The sequence below is a fragment of the Myxocyprinus asiaticus genome, chromosome 44 (genome assembly GCF_019703515.2).
Source record: "Myxocyprinus asiaticus isolate MX2 ecotype Aquarium Trade chromosome 44, UBuf_Myxa_2, whole genome shotgun sequence".
NCBI classification, from domain to species: Eukaryota; Metazoa; Chordata; class Actinopteri; order Cypriniformes; family Catostomidae; genus Myxocyprinus; species Myxocyprinus asiaticus.
Genome location: NC_059387.1, coordinates 27,332,022 through 27,345,501, shown reverse-complemented (window position 1 = coordinate 27,345,501; position 13,480 = coordinate 27,332,022). Strand labels below are relative to the sequence as shown.

The window sequence follows — 13,480 nt, the reverse complement described above, 5'->3', positions numbered from 1 at the left end:
GTTAATGCATTAGGTATCATGAACAAACAATGAACAATATATTTTTACAGTATTTTATTAATCATAATGTTAGTTAATAAAAATACAATTGTTCATTGTTAGTACATGTTAGTTCATAGTGCATTAATGTTAACTAATACAACTTTTGATTTTAAAAATGTATATGTATATGTTGTAACTAACATTAAGTTCATTAGTTTATATTAACTACAGTAATGTTGTTAAATAAGGTTAACACATGGAACCTTTATGTAAACTGTTACCGTAATTTTACTATGTGGGGCATAAACATATAACTACAGCATATAACTTGCAAAAGTGTGGCAAATGGCACTTTTTAAAAAATCGATATCGGCCGATCTTAGTGTTAAAAAATTGGAGATCAGTATCGGCCTCAAATTTCCTGATCGGTGCACCACTAATATATATATATATATATATATACAGGTGCATCTCAATAAATTAGAATGTCGTGGAAAAGTTCATTTATTTCAGTAATCCAACTCAAATTGTGAAACTCATGTATTAAATAAATTCAATGCACACAGACTGAAGTAGTTTAAGTCTTTGGTTCTTTTAATTGTGATGATTTTGGCTCACATTTAACAAAAACCCACCAATTCACTATTTCAAAAAATTAGAATATGGTGACATGCCAATCAGCTAATCAACTCAAAAAACCTGCAAAGATTTCCTGAGCCTTCAAAATGATCTCTCAGTTTGGTTCACTAGGCTACACAATCATGGGGAAGACTGCTGATCTGACAGTTGTCCAGAAGACAATCATTGACACCCTTCACAAGGAGGGTAAGCCACAAACATTCATTGCCAAAGAAGCTGGCTGTTCACAGAGTGCTGTATCCAAGCATGTTAAAAGAAAGTTGAGTGGAAGGAAAAAGTGTGGAAGAAAAAGATGCACAACCAACCGAGAGAACCGCAGCCTTACGAGGATTGTCAAGCAAAATCGATTCAAGAATTTGGGTGAACTTCACAAGGAATGGACTGAGGCTGGGGTCAAGGCATCAAGAGCCAGCACACACAGACGTGTCAAGGAATTTGGCTACAGTTGTCGTATTCCTCTTGTTAAGCCACTCCTGAACCACAGACAATGTCAGAGGCGTCTTACCTGGGCTAAGGAGAAGAAGAACTGGACTGTTGCCCAGTGGTCCAAAGTCCTCTTTTCAGATGAGAGCAAGTTTTGTATTTCATTTGGAAACCAAGGTCCTAGAGTCTGGAGGAAGGGTGGAGAAGCTCATAGCCCAAGTTGCTTGAAGTCCAGTGTTAAGTTTCCACAGTCTGTGATGATTTGGGGTGCAATGTCATCTGCTGGTGTTGGTCCATTGTGTTTTTTGAAAACCAAAGTCACTGCACCCGTTTACCAAGGAATTTTGGAGCACTTCATGCTTCCTTCTGCTGACCAGCTTTTTAAAGATGCTGATTTCATTTTCCAGCAGGATTTGGCACCTGCCCACACTGCCAAAAGCACCAAAAGTTGGTTAAATGACCATGGTGTTGGTGTGCTTGACTGGCCAGCAAACTCACCAGACCTGAACCCCATAGAGAATCTATGGGGTATTGTCAAGAGGAAAATGAGAAACAAGAGACCAAAAAATGCAGATGAGCTGAAGGCCACTGTCAAAGAAACCTGGGCTTCCATACCACCTCAGCAGTGCCACAAACTGATCACCTCCATGCCACGCCGAATTGAGGCAGTAATTAAAGCAAAAGGAGCCCCTACCAAGTATTGAGTACATATACAGTAAATGAACATACTTTCCTGAAGGCCAACAATTCACTAAAAATGTTTTTTTTATTGGTCTTATGATGTATTCTAATTTTTTGAGATAGTGAATTAGTGGGTTTTTGTTAAATGTGAGCCAAAATCATCACAATTAAAAGAACCAAAGACTTAAACTACTTCAGTCTGTGTGCACTGAATTTATTTAATATACGAGTTTCACAATTTGAGTTGAATTACTGAAATAAATGAACTTTTGCATGACATTCTAATTTATTGAGATGCACCTGTATTATGTGTAATAGTATGCAATATGCAATGAAAAAAAATTAAAACAGTAGTAAGTCACATTGTTGTCATATGACCTCATTACATTGCATGTTAAATTTAGAGAGTGATTTCCAGGCATCTTCTTGGAAATAAATACTGTTATTTTGCATTTTTAATCCAGTTTTGTGTAAAAAAAAATTTATATTGCAGTTAAAATTGTGGCTGATATTACTTCAGATACTGTACATTCGTTAAACTGGAAATGGAAGGTCATGTTACCTCTCCATATTGGTTTATCAGGCGAATAACTTGGTCAGTCAGGTTGAAGATGTTCCGCCAGTCAAATTTAGGCATGTCCTGGGCTCGATCCTCCTCAGGGCCGTTGTACAGGAAGTTGAGGATGTGTTGACCCGTGAATGGAGTATCCTTAAGGCCTCTGTTGATATAATCCATGACCGTGGGGTTTCTGATGGAGTCCTGAGAAATGAAAACAATTAAAACATTTTGCAAATAATTAAATTATATTTTTAAGGTAATATTTCATAGAAAGTTGAACAGACTTGGTTTGAGTAGACATACTTCTTACCTGAATCATGTTCATCTGCACACCATCCTGAAAGAAGTTCCACACCTGTGGGCCCACCTCCTCCCATGCTCGACCCATGTTCCTTAGTCTTTCTAACTCTTCAAAGGTGGTGTTTGCCTGGCCACACACAAACACATATAAAAACCAGTTTAGATGCATTCAAATGAAAGTAGTCAGGAACAAGCTACATAATCTGTTTGTCAAACATTCAATGGAAAAGTCACAATGAAGACCAAACAATACTCAGGTGGTGGAAACTGGCCGCTTGCACCCCAGAATGACTGAATTCCCACAAGGAGCAGTTTACACAGTCCCATTGAAAGCCCTGCTGCATAAACAGAGAAACTAAAGGCTTCTCAAGCTGATCTGATGAGACTACAGCCATGGCCCATAGCCCAGGGCAAGCATGTCCACACCTCAGCCTGCACTCGAGCTCTCTCCCAGGGGCAGAGGCCTTACCTCCCTCTCTCTATTGCTCTTTCTTTCTTTCTCATTTGTCCCCCTATAACATTTCCTTTTCTTCATCTTTTTCTAACTGTGTCTTTGAGAGAGGCACTAAGGAAAGAGATAAAGAGGTGGAGCCCATGTGAGAGAGAGAGAGATCAGCATCCGTTTGGTCAAGATAAGATGAGGGATAAGTAAGGTGCTGTGGATTTGTGGTTAAAAGATCTGGGCTGGCAACTGCAAGGTTGTAGATTCCATACCACAAGGGATGATTCATGAGTTATTTATATACAGTATACATACATATATATATATATATATATATATATATATATATATATATATATATACACTGTATATATAAACTTTTTCTGTTGTTTTTAATTTGATTATGTCATTCGCAATACTTCATTACATTGTAGTTCATTCCCAAGTAATTTTGTGCTTCAATTCAAAGTTTGTAATGTTGCGATTCACCTCGGAGCTGGATGGTTTGCTTCATGGATTAGAACTCTTTTATGAAGGATTTTATGAAATCCTCATGGAAAAAAAAATGAATAGGAAAAACACTTCCAGAACCAAGACAGCTGAAAAAGTGGACAGGCACTGTTGCACACGATTACAAAGCAGCCAGCTGCAAAACCCTGCAGTCCTTGCTTACATAACAACTTGAGAGAGAACAACCCCATCAGCTGGGTCATACAGTATGAGCTGAAGTGCTCCTAAAACACACGTAGCCTCCTCAGCAACCTGTCAATCCTGAGTCAGGTCCCCTCTAGCTGTCTAGATGTCTGCAGCAATGTGTGGTGATCTATCTGACAAGCCCAGAGCAGAACAAGCTGTTTCATTAATACACTCATCTGTTGTCATTCCAGTGGAACAGATGTGTTTATTTTGACAAAGAAGGCTAGTAACAATCTTGCAGAAAGACTGGAGTGTTTTCTCTTACATTTTTAATGATCTGTCTGACAGCAGGGGAATCGGGGGCGTACAGGATTTTGCCCATCAGGAACGGCTTGACTGAAGTCCACACGATCCTTGTGACCGGATTGGACTCCAAATCTTTCATGAGGGCATTACAAAATGGAGCTGAAAGGGATATGGAATTATGAAAGGAGTAAAGCCAAAACAAAAGTGAGAACATTTTCTTCCCTGCTGGAAAAAAAAAAAACAAAAAAAAAATCTGATTTGCTGGTCTTAGCTGGTCTCCCAGACTTGCTTGCTGGTTTTAGATGGGTATTGCACACTTTTCAGGGAGACCAGCTGGCTGAACAGCTAAACCAGGTCAGCACCAGCTTCGTCAGGCTGGGAGGCCTACTTAAACCAGCAAAACAAGCTTAGGCTTTTATTAGCATATTTTTTTTTTTTTTTTTTTTTACTGGGTTTTCTCTTCATCATTTGAAAAGACCAAATTTAGGTACAGTAAGTACACTACTTACTGGCTGTGTGATCGTAGTTGTACTTCCCCTGTCCCCGTGTGCTGTTGATGCCTAAGAATGCTTTGTAGTTATTATCCTCATACCAGTTGAAGGAGGTGACCCTGGAGAAAGCCCCTTCCGTGTAGCCACAGAACAAGCTGGAGGTAGCAGCCATGAGTTGGTTGAAAGTTGGAGTCTCTTGGGACTGAAGCAGTGGAGAGACGACCTGCAGCAGGTCTTCTGAACTATTTCTGTCAAACAGCTGTCAACAGAAAAAGAACTGTGTGGGACAAAGCACACTCTGGAAGCAAAATATGTCACAAAAAGAAGTTTGTTAGGTTTTAAAGGGGTCATGACATGAAGAATTACATTTTCCTTGATCTTTTCACATGAAATAATTAATTGTCCAATAAAAACATACTGTAAGTTTCAGAACTCAAAACTTACTCATCACTGCAAAAAGATCATTTGTTAAAACAAAGCTGCCAAAACGACTCGTTCTCTACTTTCTCCACATTGTGATGTCACATTGTGGTAGACCATTGTATCAGACTGCCTCAACAACTACTTTACCTTATGACTTCCATTGCCCCGCCCAGTAGCAGTGAGCAGTGATGTGGAAAGGAAAGAATAGGTCAGTCAAGAGCAGAGAGCCAATCATAACTGTGGGCTTTTACTGTCAAGTCTTAAAGGAAAAGCTGCATCAAAAGCGAGCATTTCTGACAGAAGGTCAGAATGAGGGTGGAAATTCATGATGTTTTACAAAAATATGACTTTGTGAGTGTGTGTGTATGTGTGTATGTGTGTGTGTGTGTGTGTGTGGGGGGGGGCAGGTTTAAGTGGTTTATAAGGACTTTTTTTTAGGTTACAAACTGGTAATTACAAGGGTATTATGCTATAAATGTGGTTTATGAGGACATTTCTAGTGTCCCCATAATTCAAATCACTTAAAAAACAATGTTTTTTTGAAAATGTAAAAATGAACGTTTTTTGTGAGGGTTAGGTTTAGGGGTATGGTTAGGGTTAGGGGATAGAATCTATAGTTTGTACAGTATAAAAATCATTATGTCTATGGAGAGTCCTCATAATGATAGCTGCACCAACGTGTGTGTGTGTGTGTGTGTGTGTGTGTGTGTGTGTGTTTAAAAAACTTATGTTTTTAAAACTTATGTTTTTAAAAGATTATGAGTGAACCTCAAGAAACATCTTAAATTAATAATAAAAAGGCATGTCATGACCCCTTTAAGTGATAAATAAAATAAATACAGTAGATATGCTGTTCAAAATGAAGACAAAAAATTATTTGTACATGTGGTTACTCTGCTAAGGCACCTGTGTGAATTTGAGGGTAACTGACTATAAACATCCTAAAGATGACATTGGGATCTGTTGGTTAAAAGTAATTGCAAAAATGTCAAATAAATGTAAAGTTTGTTCTTAGTTAGTCCAGCATAATTTAAACTCTGCCATGGAGTGAAGAGTAAAACCACTGGTGCTAAAAAAATTATTTTCAGTGTAAACTAAATTCCCAGTGGGTGAGAAAACCCATTATCCTCAAAACAAAATGCCCTCAAAGCCTTCAGATGTTATTATTATTATTTTCTCTTTTCCTTTATTGGCTTATTGTTGAGTTTATTTGTTCATTTCGTGGGTTTGATGTTGTTATTTACTGAGCCTGTTTCATTGAAAATTGTCATGTGCAGTTCAAATGTATGGTGTATGTATAAAAAATAAAAAAAAAACGCCGGACTGAAGTAATCTCATAGCAATGTTATCGCGGAGGGTCTCGTGTGCGTGCATGGACCGTCGGATTTCCGGGGGATGGACACCATTTGGGACTGTTATGCATGAGGTTGAAGCACTTTTTTTTCCTGTTCTGTGAGTTATTAAGGATTTTATGTTTACATCAATGTTGAATCGTGGTCTATGTAATTTAGCCTTGGGTACACAATTTTTCTTTGCATGTCAATATGTCACACTTCAATACAGGAAAATGTTTCTCTCCACGTGCAATGTTAATGGGCTGGGGCACCCTATAAAAAGAAAGAAGATTATATCTTTTCTTAAGCGTAAAACAATTGATATAGTGTTCCTTCAAGAAACGCACCTTTCTCCACAGGAAGCTGAAAAATTTGGCAGTGTTTGGGCATGTGTTTTGTAGTGCTGGTTCGAGTAAGAGTATGGGAGTCATCACATTGATAAGTAAGCATTTACAATTTAAATGTCTCAAACATATCAAAGATAATTTAGGAAGAGTCATTATTGTTTTGGCTGAAACACAGGGGCAAAATCTTAATTTGGCTAATATTTATGCACCCAACGCTGATGATCAGAACTTTTTTATAGATCTTGAGGGAAAGTTACAAACAGCTGGGATCCTTCATGATATGGTTTTAGGTGGAGACTTTAGTCTTTTATTGTATCCAGTGCTTGATCATAGTGATGCAAAAGTGTGTAGACCCTTTAGAGCAACACTGACACTACAAAGGATATATAAAAATCTTGGTCTCACAGACATTTGGAGACTCTTGAATCCATCTGGGAGAGACTACACCTTTATTTCATCAGATCATAAGATTTACTTATTTTTTATATCTAAATCACTTATTCCATGTCCCATTGACTGATCAATTGGGAATATTTTAGTTTTAGATCATGCTTTGGTGTGTTTAGAGATGTTGCCACAGATAGATAAAAGAAAATCATACAGATGGTACTTTAATACATCCCTTCTGCATGACCCACCATTTCAACAAATGTTGAAGATAGAAGTCAATGTTTATGTAGAAACCAATTGGTCCCCAGTGTCCTCTGTGGGCATGGCATGGGAGGCACGTAAGGCAGTTCTTAGGCGGATCATACAATATGCCTCATTCATTAAAAAGAACAAAGCACAGGAATGCATTAAAATGCTGAAATGCACTAAATGTCATCCAATGGTCTTAGAGAAGAAGAAGAAGTTAATCTTATATAGCGCCTTTTTCCAAGCTCAAGGTCGCATATTTCATTGATGCAATTAGATTGATACAAACACACACACACACACACACACAAAAGAGAGTTGACTCAGCTAAAGTATAGGTATAATACTATTTTGTCACAGAAGGTAGAGTTTTGGTTATTCAGGGCAAGACAGACATACTTTGAGTAGGGGATCAAAGCAGGGAAACCGCTTGCCAGGTACATAAAACAGAGAGAGTTTTTTTCCACCATTCCTTCAGTGAAGTCTTCTGGAGGCAATATATTTACTTCTGCCACAGATATTAATCAAGCCTTTAAAGAATTCTATATCTTTATAGTTCCACGTCTACCGATAAGGATATTAGCAGCTTCGTAGAGCCATTAGAACTAAACTGATGAGTGATCAAAAATACTTTCTTGACTCAGATATTACTTTGTAAAGGCTTGCCAAGAGATAGGCCAGATGGTTTTGCCGTACAACTTTTTTAGATCTTATGTCACAGAACTGGCTCCAATTATGTTAGAAGTTTACACAGAGTCAATAAAGAAAGGTGAACTACCGCCAACCATGACGCAAGCCCTGATCAGTCTCATTCTTAAAAAAAGTTAAAGACCCAAATTAATGTAAAAGCTATCGTCCAATTTCCCTGATCCAGTTAGATGTGAACATTTTGTCTAAAACTTTGGCTAATCAATTAAGTAGAGTAATTACATCTATTAGACATATAGATCAAGTGGGGTTTATTCGTGGTAGTAGTTCTTCTGATAATATTACACATTTTATAAATATTATGTGGTCAGTAACGAATGATCAGTCCCTGATCGCTGCCATCTCACTTGACGCCGAGAAGGAATGGTGGAATGGGCCAAAGGTGGCGCTCCTGGACCACCTCTAAATCGTTTTTAGATTTGTAAGAATTTTGTTAGAAATGTATGGGTTTGGGAACACTTTTATTGGGTGGATTAAGTTACTTTATAAACAACCGTTAGCAGCAGTGCAAACTAATGGATTAATTTCTCTTGGTAGGGGAACCTGGCAAGGCTGTTCTATCTCCCCTTTATTGTTTTGTCTTGCCCTGGAAACATTAGCAGCCACAATAAGAAAAGAGGATGATTTTCCTGGCACTGTCGCAGGAGGTGTGGTGCATAAACTTCTACTTTACGCAGATGATATATTATTATTTGTCTCAGACCCTAGTAGATCTATGCCTAGCCTCCATAACATTATAAATTCTTTCCCCAAATTTTTAGGATACAGGGTGAATTGGTATAAATCAGAAGCTCTTGCTCTGATAGCATATTGCCCTGCCACGGCTTTCCAACCTGGCACCTTCAATGGCCCAAGCAAGGCATTAGGTATTTAGGTATTTTATTTTCAGAATTTTTTTTAGAATTAGTTAGAGTTAATTTTGACCCATTAATGAAAAGGTTCTCATGTGATGTGGATAGGTGAGCTTCACTACATTTGTCTATGGCAGGGAAGGTCAAAGTCATAAAAATGAATCGTATTCCCAAATTCAGTTATCTACTACAGTCTCTCCCTCTATAAGTTCCTCTTTCTTATTTTAAATAATTTGATAGAATATCTAAGTCTTTTATTTGGAATGGTAAACAACCTAGGTTGCATTTCAGTAAGTTACATAGATCAGTTGACAAAGGAGGTTCAGGCCTCCCCAAAATGTTGTTTTATTTCTATGCATTTCCCATTGGTTTCTTCCACCTGAGAGAGCCCCTCCCTGGTACTACATTGAACAAGGTGTTCTTGCCCCAATCTCTCCACTGCAAAGTCTTTCTATCAAACTGCCTAGAGAAGTAAAAATGCATCCCTTTATTTCACACTTACATTCAGTATAGATAAAGTTCTCTATCTGTCACTCACTCGACATTGTGTGGATGTAGTGACACTAGGGGTCCTCTTGGGAGCTCGAGACACCTCTGGTCTTTGATAAAAGGCCAATGAAAATTGGCGAGTGGTATTACCACTCCCCCAGACATACAGGTATAAAAGGAGCTGGTATGCAACCACTCATTCAGATTTTCTCTTCGGAGCCGAACGGTCGATGTTCACTGAGCTGACTGTTCATTCACCTCTGCTGGATCTGACGGCGCATTTCAGCGGCTAGCACTGGGGGCGATTTGGGGACCCCAATGGGACCATTTCTGCCGGGTATCCCCCCACGGATCTCCCATTCCCCAGCACGCTCGTCTGCCCCGATCAGGCTTCCGGATGAGTCTCACGGCGAGTTCAACATCTTGTTCAGAGCCCGCGAAGCTGATGAGCTCTCGAGCGCAGCATCGGAGAGCGGGCTCCCCCCCTTGGGTATCGTCGACTTTCCCGGGCAGCCGCAAGCGTCGGGCTAGAGTGGAATCCTCCGCTCTCCCCTGAACCCTCGTGGCTCGATGATTGGTTCCTGGGCTCTTGGCGCCACTCAAAGCAGCCACACCCCGCTCCAGTTCCTTTCTTCCCGGAAGTGCACGAGGAGCTGACAAGGTCGTGGGAGGCACCTTTTACTGCCCAGTCCCGATCTTTCAGCTCCCCCACCCTCACTACCCTCGATGGTGGGGCGGCAAGGGGCTATTTGGCGATTCCTCCAGTGGATAAGGCGCTCGCGGTGCACCTATGCCTGCAGAGCGCTGCCACCTGGCATGGGCGCCCAAAGCTCCCATCCAAGGCCTGTAGGTTTACGTCATCCCTGACGGCCAAAGCCTACAGTGCTGCTGGACAAGCCACCTCTGCCCTGCTCTCCTGCAAGTCCACCAAGCCAAGGCGCTAAAGGAACTGCACGAGGGTAGTTCCACCCCAGATTTGATGTAGGAGCTGCACTCGGCGACCGACCTCGCTCTCCGGGCGACGAAGGTCACAGCGCGGTCTCTCGTGCGGGCGATGTCCACCTTGGTGGTCCAGGAGCGCCACCTTTGGCTCAACCTGGTCGAGATGGGTGAGGCCGACAAGGCACGGTTCCTTGCTGCCCCCATTTCCCAGGTTGGCCTATTCGGCGACACCAGAGGACTTTGCCCAGAAGTTCTCGACGTTGAAGCAGCAGACGGAGGCTATCCGGCACATCCTGCCCCGGCGCGGCTCAAGATCCCGCACCCCACCTGCTTGTCACCAAGGGCGTCTGCCTGTGGTGACTGCACCGGCTCTGCCGCAGCCCGCCCTTTGCCCCGGCCCCGGCGTGGAGCCCACCACAGGAAGCAGACCCCACCCGTCTCATGGCTGGCCGCCAAGAACCCACGAAAGGCTTCGAAGCGCCCCTGAGACGGGTGACCCAAAGACGACGAAACCCACTACCTTGGAGCTGGTAAGCAGACCACTCCATCCCCCGGTGGAGGGCCGGGAGGAGAATCTTTTGTTGCCTTTTCATTTAATTTCGCCGCATGCCCAAGTGGCTGCGGTACCCAACAGTTCAGCAAAAGAGCGGTTTCCTCATTCCCTGGGTCACAGTACCCAGTGTGCACGGCCATCATCACGACCACCGTCCACCATTTCATCCTTGCAGGTTAGGGCTCCAGCGGCGGTCTCCCCACCCCTGAGCACCCAGCTGAGGCACAAATCCACCCCCAATGTTACAGTCTCCACAGGTCACGAGGACAGGCCTCTTCCTCCCCCATCCCAGGCTGTTCTGGGGGTGGTCACGAGGAGCCAGGTAAGTGCTTCAACTCAGCACGGCCACAACATGGCGTGGCACCTCGGGCTCCACCCCACTGCAAGGCCCCACCTGCCGGTACATCCAACGAGATTGTCCCCTTGGTCCCCCTCGCCTGGAGCTTGGATGCATGGCTTGCGCTTTCCAATCTGTCGCGATGGCTGATCCGGACCGTCCGACTCGGCTACGTGATTCAGTTCGCCAGGCATTCGCCCAGGTTCAGCGGCATCCACTTCACCTCGGTGAAGGGCGAGAACGCTGCTACCTTGCGCGCAGAGATCGCTACGGAAGGATGCGATAGAGCCTGTCCCTCCGGCCGAGATGAAGAAGGGGTTTTACAGCCCCTACTTCATTGTACCGAAATAAGGCGGTGGGTTGCGGCCAATCTTGGACCTGTGAGTACTAAACCGGGCTTTACACAGACTCCTGTTCAAGATGCTGATGCAAAAACGCATCCTGGCGAGCGTCCTGCAACAAGATTGGTTCGTGGCAGTAGATCTGAAGGACGCGTACTTCCACGTCTTGATTCTACCTCGACACAGACCCTTTCTACGGTTTGCATTCGAGGGTCGGGCGTATCAGTACAAGGTCCTCCCTTTCGGCCTGTCCTTGTCCCCTCGCGTCTTCACGAAGGTTGCAGAGGCAGCCCTTGCACCGTTAAGGGAAGTGGGCATTCGCATCCTCAACTATCTCAACGATTGGCTAATCCTAGCTCACTCTGGGTATGTGTTGTGTGCACACAGGGACCTGCTGCTCTCGCACCTCATCAGAATAGGGCTTCAGGTCAACTGGGAAAAGAGCAAGCTCCTCCCAGTTCAGAGCATCTCTTTTCTCGGTTTGGAGTTGAACTCAGTCTCGTTGACGGCGCGCCTCATGAACGAGCGCGCACAGTCGGTGCTTACCTGTTTGAAGACATTCAGACAGAAAACAGCGGTTCCACTGACACCTTTGTGAGGTTCTACAACCTCCGGGTGGAACCGGTTTCGTCCCAGCACGCACAAGCAGGTAAGTCCGGGACAACTGGCCGGGTGTACCGCTTGCGCATAGTGTCTTTCATCTCCCCTGAGCTGCAGACGTGTGCCGTTGACTCCCAGTAGTGTTCACAAACTGTGTTCCCTGGTTGATTTCCTCCTAGCCCTGTGGTAGACGAGCTTGCGGAGAAACTTGCTGCCTGCTCAGTACATGTGCTAACTAAGCCGTGTACTAGGGTAGGTGCTCCGCATGTGGTGGTTCCCCGTAGGTAACCCCATGCAACGTATATCTTCTGCTAATTCGTTTCCCTGTTGGTAAACTGCATCTTCCTTGGGCAGAGGCCCCTCTGCCCCAGTCACCATGCTTGTAGTAACTCCACCTCGTAGGGTAGGACCTACCATGGGACTTCTCCACATGGCATACTAAGCCCTGTACTGGGGTAGGTGCTCCGCATGTGGTGGTTCCCCGTAGTTAACCCCATGCGACGTATATCTTCCGCTAATTCGTTTCCCTGTTGGTAAACTCCGTCTTCCTTGGGCAGAGGCCCCTCTGCCCCAATCACCATGCTTGTAGTAACTCCTCCCCCGTAGGGTAGGACCTACCATGGGACTTCTCCACATGGCATACTTCCGACAAAGCTCGGCAAGACCATGTGACATATTTCCACTTAAATAACCCCCCCCCCCCTCTCTGGGCTGGGTGTGGTCTCCACGGTGTCTTCCCCTTGGGAGGGACACCCCACGACTAGACCTGGTGGCCCCAGTCGGTTAATTCCCTTTTTTTGGGGAGAGGAAAATAAAGGGGATAAGAGGCCACGACTGGGCTAGCCCGTCTCAATCTTTTGGGTAGTCGACTTGTCCCCAAAGGGCCGTTCGACAGTCATAACAGTGTTGGGGGAGGTTACGTGTCGGCCTGGTGTGCTGGCTACGAGGCATACAGTGGTCTGCCCGTCACACACTGCCAGTTCACGTAACACAGTTCAGCCAGTTGCGGCGTTTTGTATAGGGACCCCTAGTGTCACATTGACACAACGTCGAGTGAGTGACAGATAGGGAACGTCCTGGTTACTTGCGTAACCTCCGTTCCCTGATGGAGGGAACGAGACATTGTGTCCCTCCTGCCACAACGCTGAACTACCCGCTGAAATGGCCGGGACCTTGTCTCAGCTCCTCAGCACAAAACCTGAATGAGTGGTTGCATACCAGCTCCTTTTATACCCATATGTCCGGGGTAGTGGTATGCAAATACGGAGGTTACGCAAGTAACCAGGACGGTTTCCCGTATGTTCAATTTTGATATTTACCTAAATGTTTCCTCAAGCATATGGCTGAACCCTAAATTTTGCATTAACAAAGAATGGACAGAGAGGGGTGTTGCTACACTTCGTGACCTTTATGAAAATGGAGCTTTGAGAATCATTTGAAAATATAACACAGCAATTTGG

The 13,480-nt window shown here is 43.7% G+C and overlaps 1 protein-coding gene across 1 annotated transcript in view; it reads right to left on the bottom strand.

The window, feature by feature from the left end:
* The window catches only part of LOC127434289 (retinal-specific phospholipid-transporting ATPase ABCA4-like), a 64,276-nt gene that overhangs the window by 35,221 nt on the left and 15,575 nt on the right, over positions 1–13,480 (bottom strand). Inside the window, exons 8-11 of the mRNA XM_051686917.1 lie at positions 4,478–4,718; positions 3,988–4,127; positions 2,595–2,711; positions 2,288–2,485 (exon numbers count right to left, since the gene is read on the bottom strand). Of these exons, the coding sequence (XP_051542877.1) occupies positions 2,288–2,485; positions 2,595–2,711; positions 3,988–4,127; positions 4,478–4,718 (696 nt within the window). The remainder of the gene's footprint in view (positions 1–2,287; positions 2,486–2,594; positions 2,712–3,987; positions 4,128–4,477; positions 4,719–13,480) is intronic.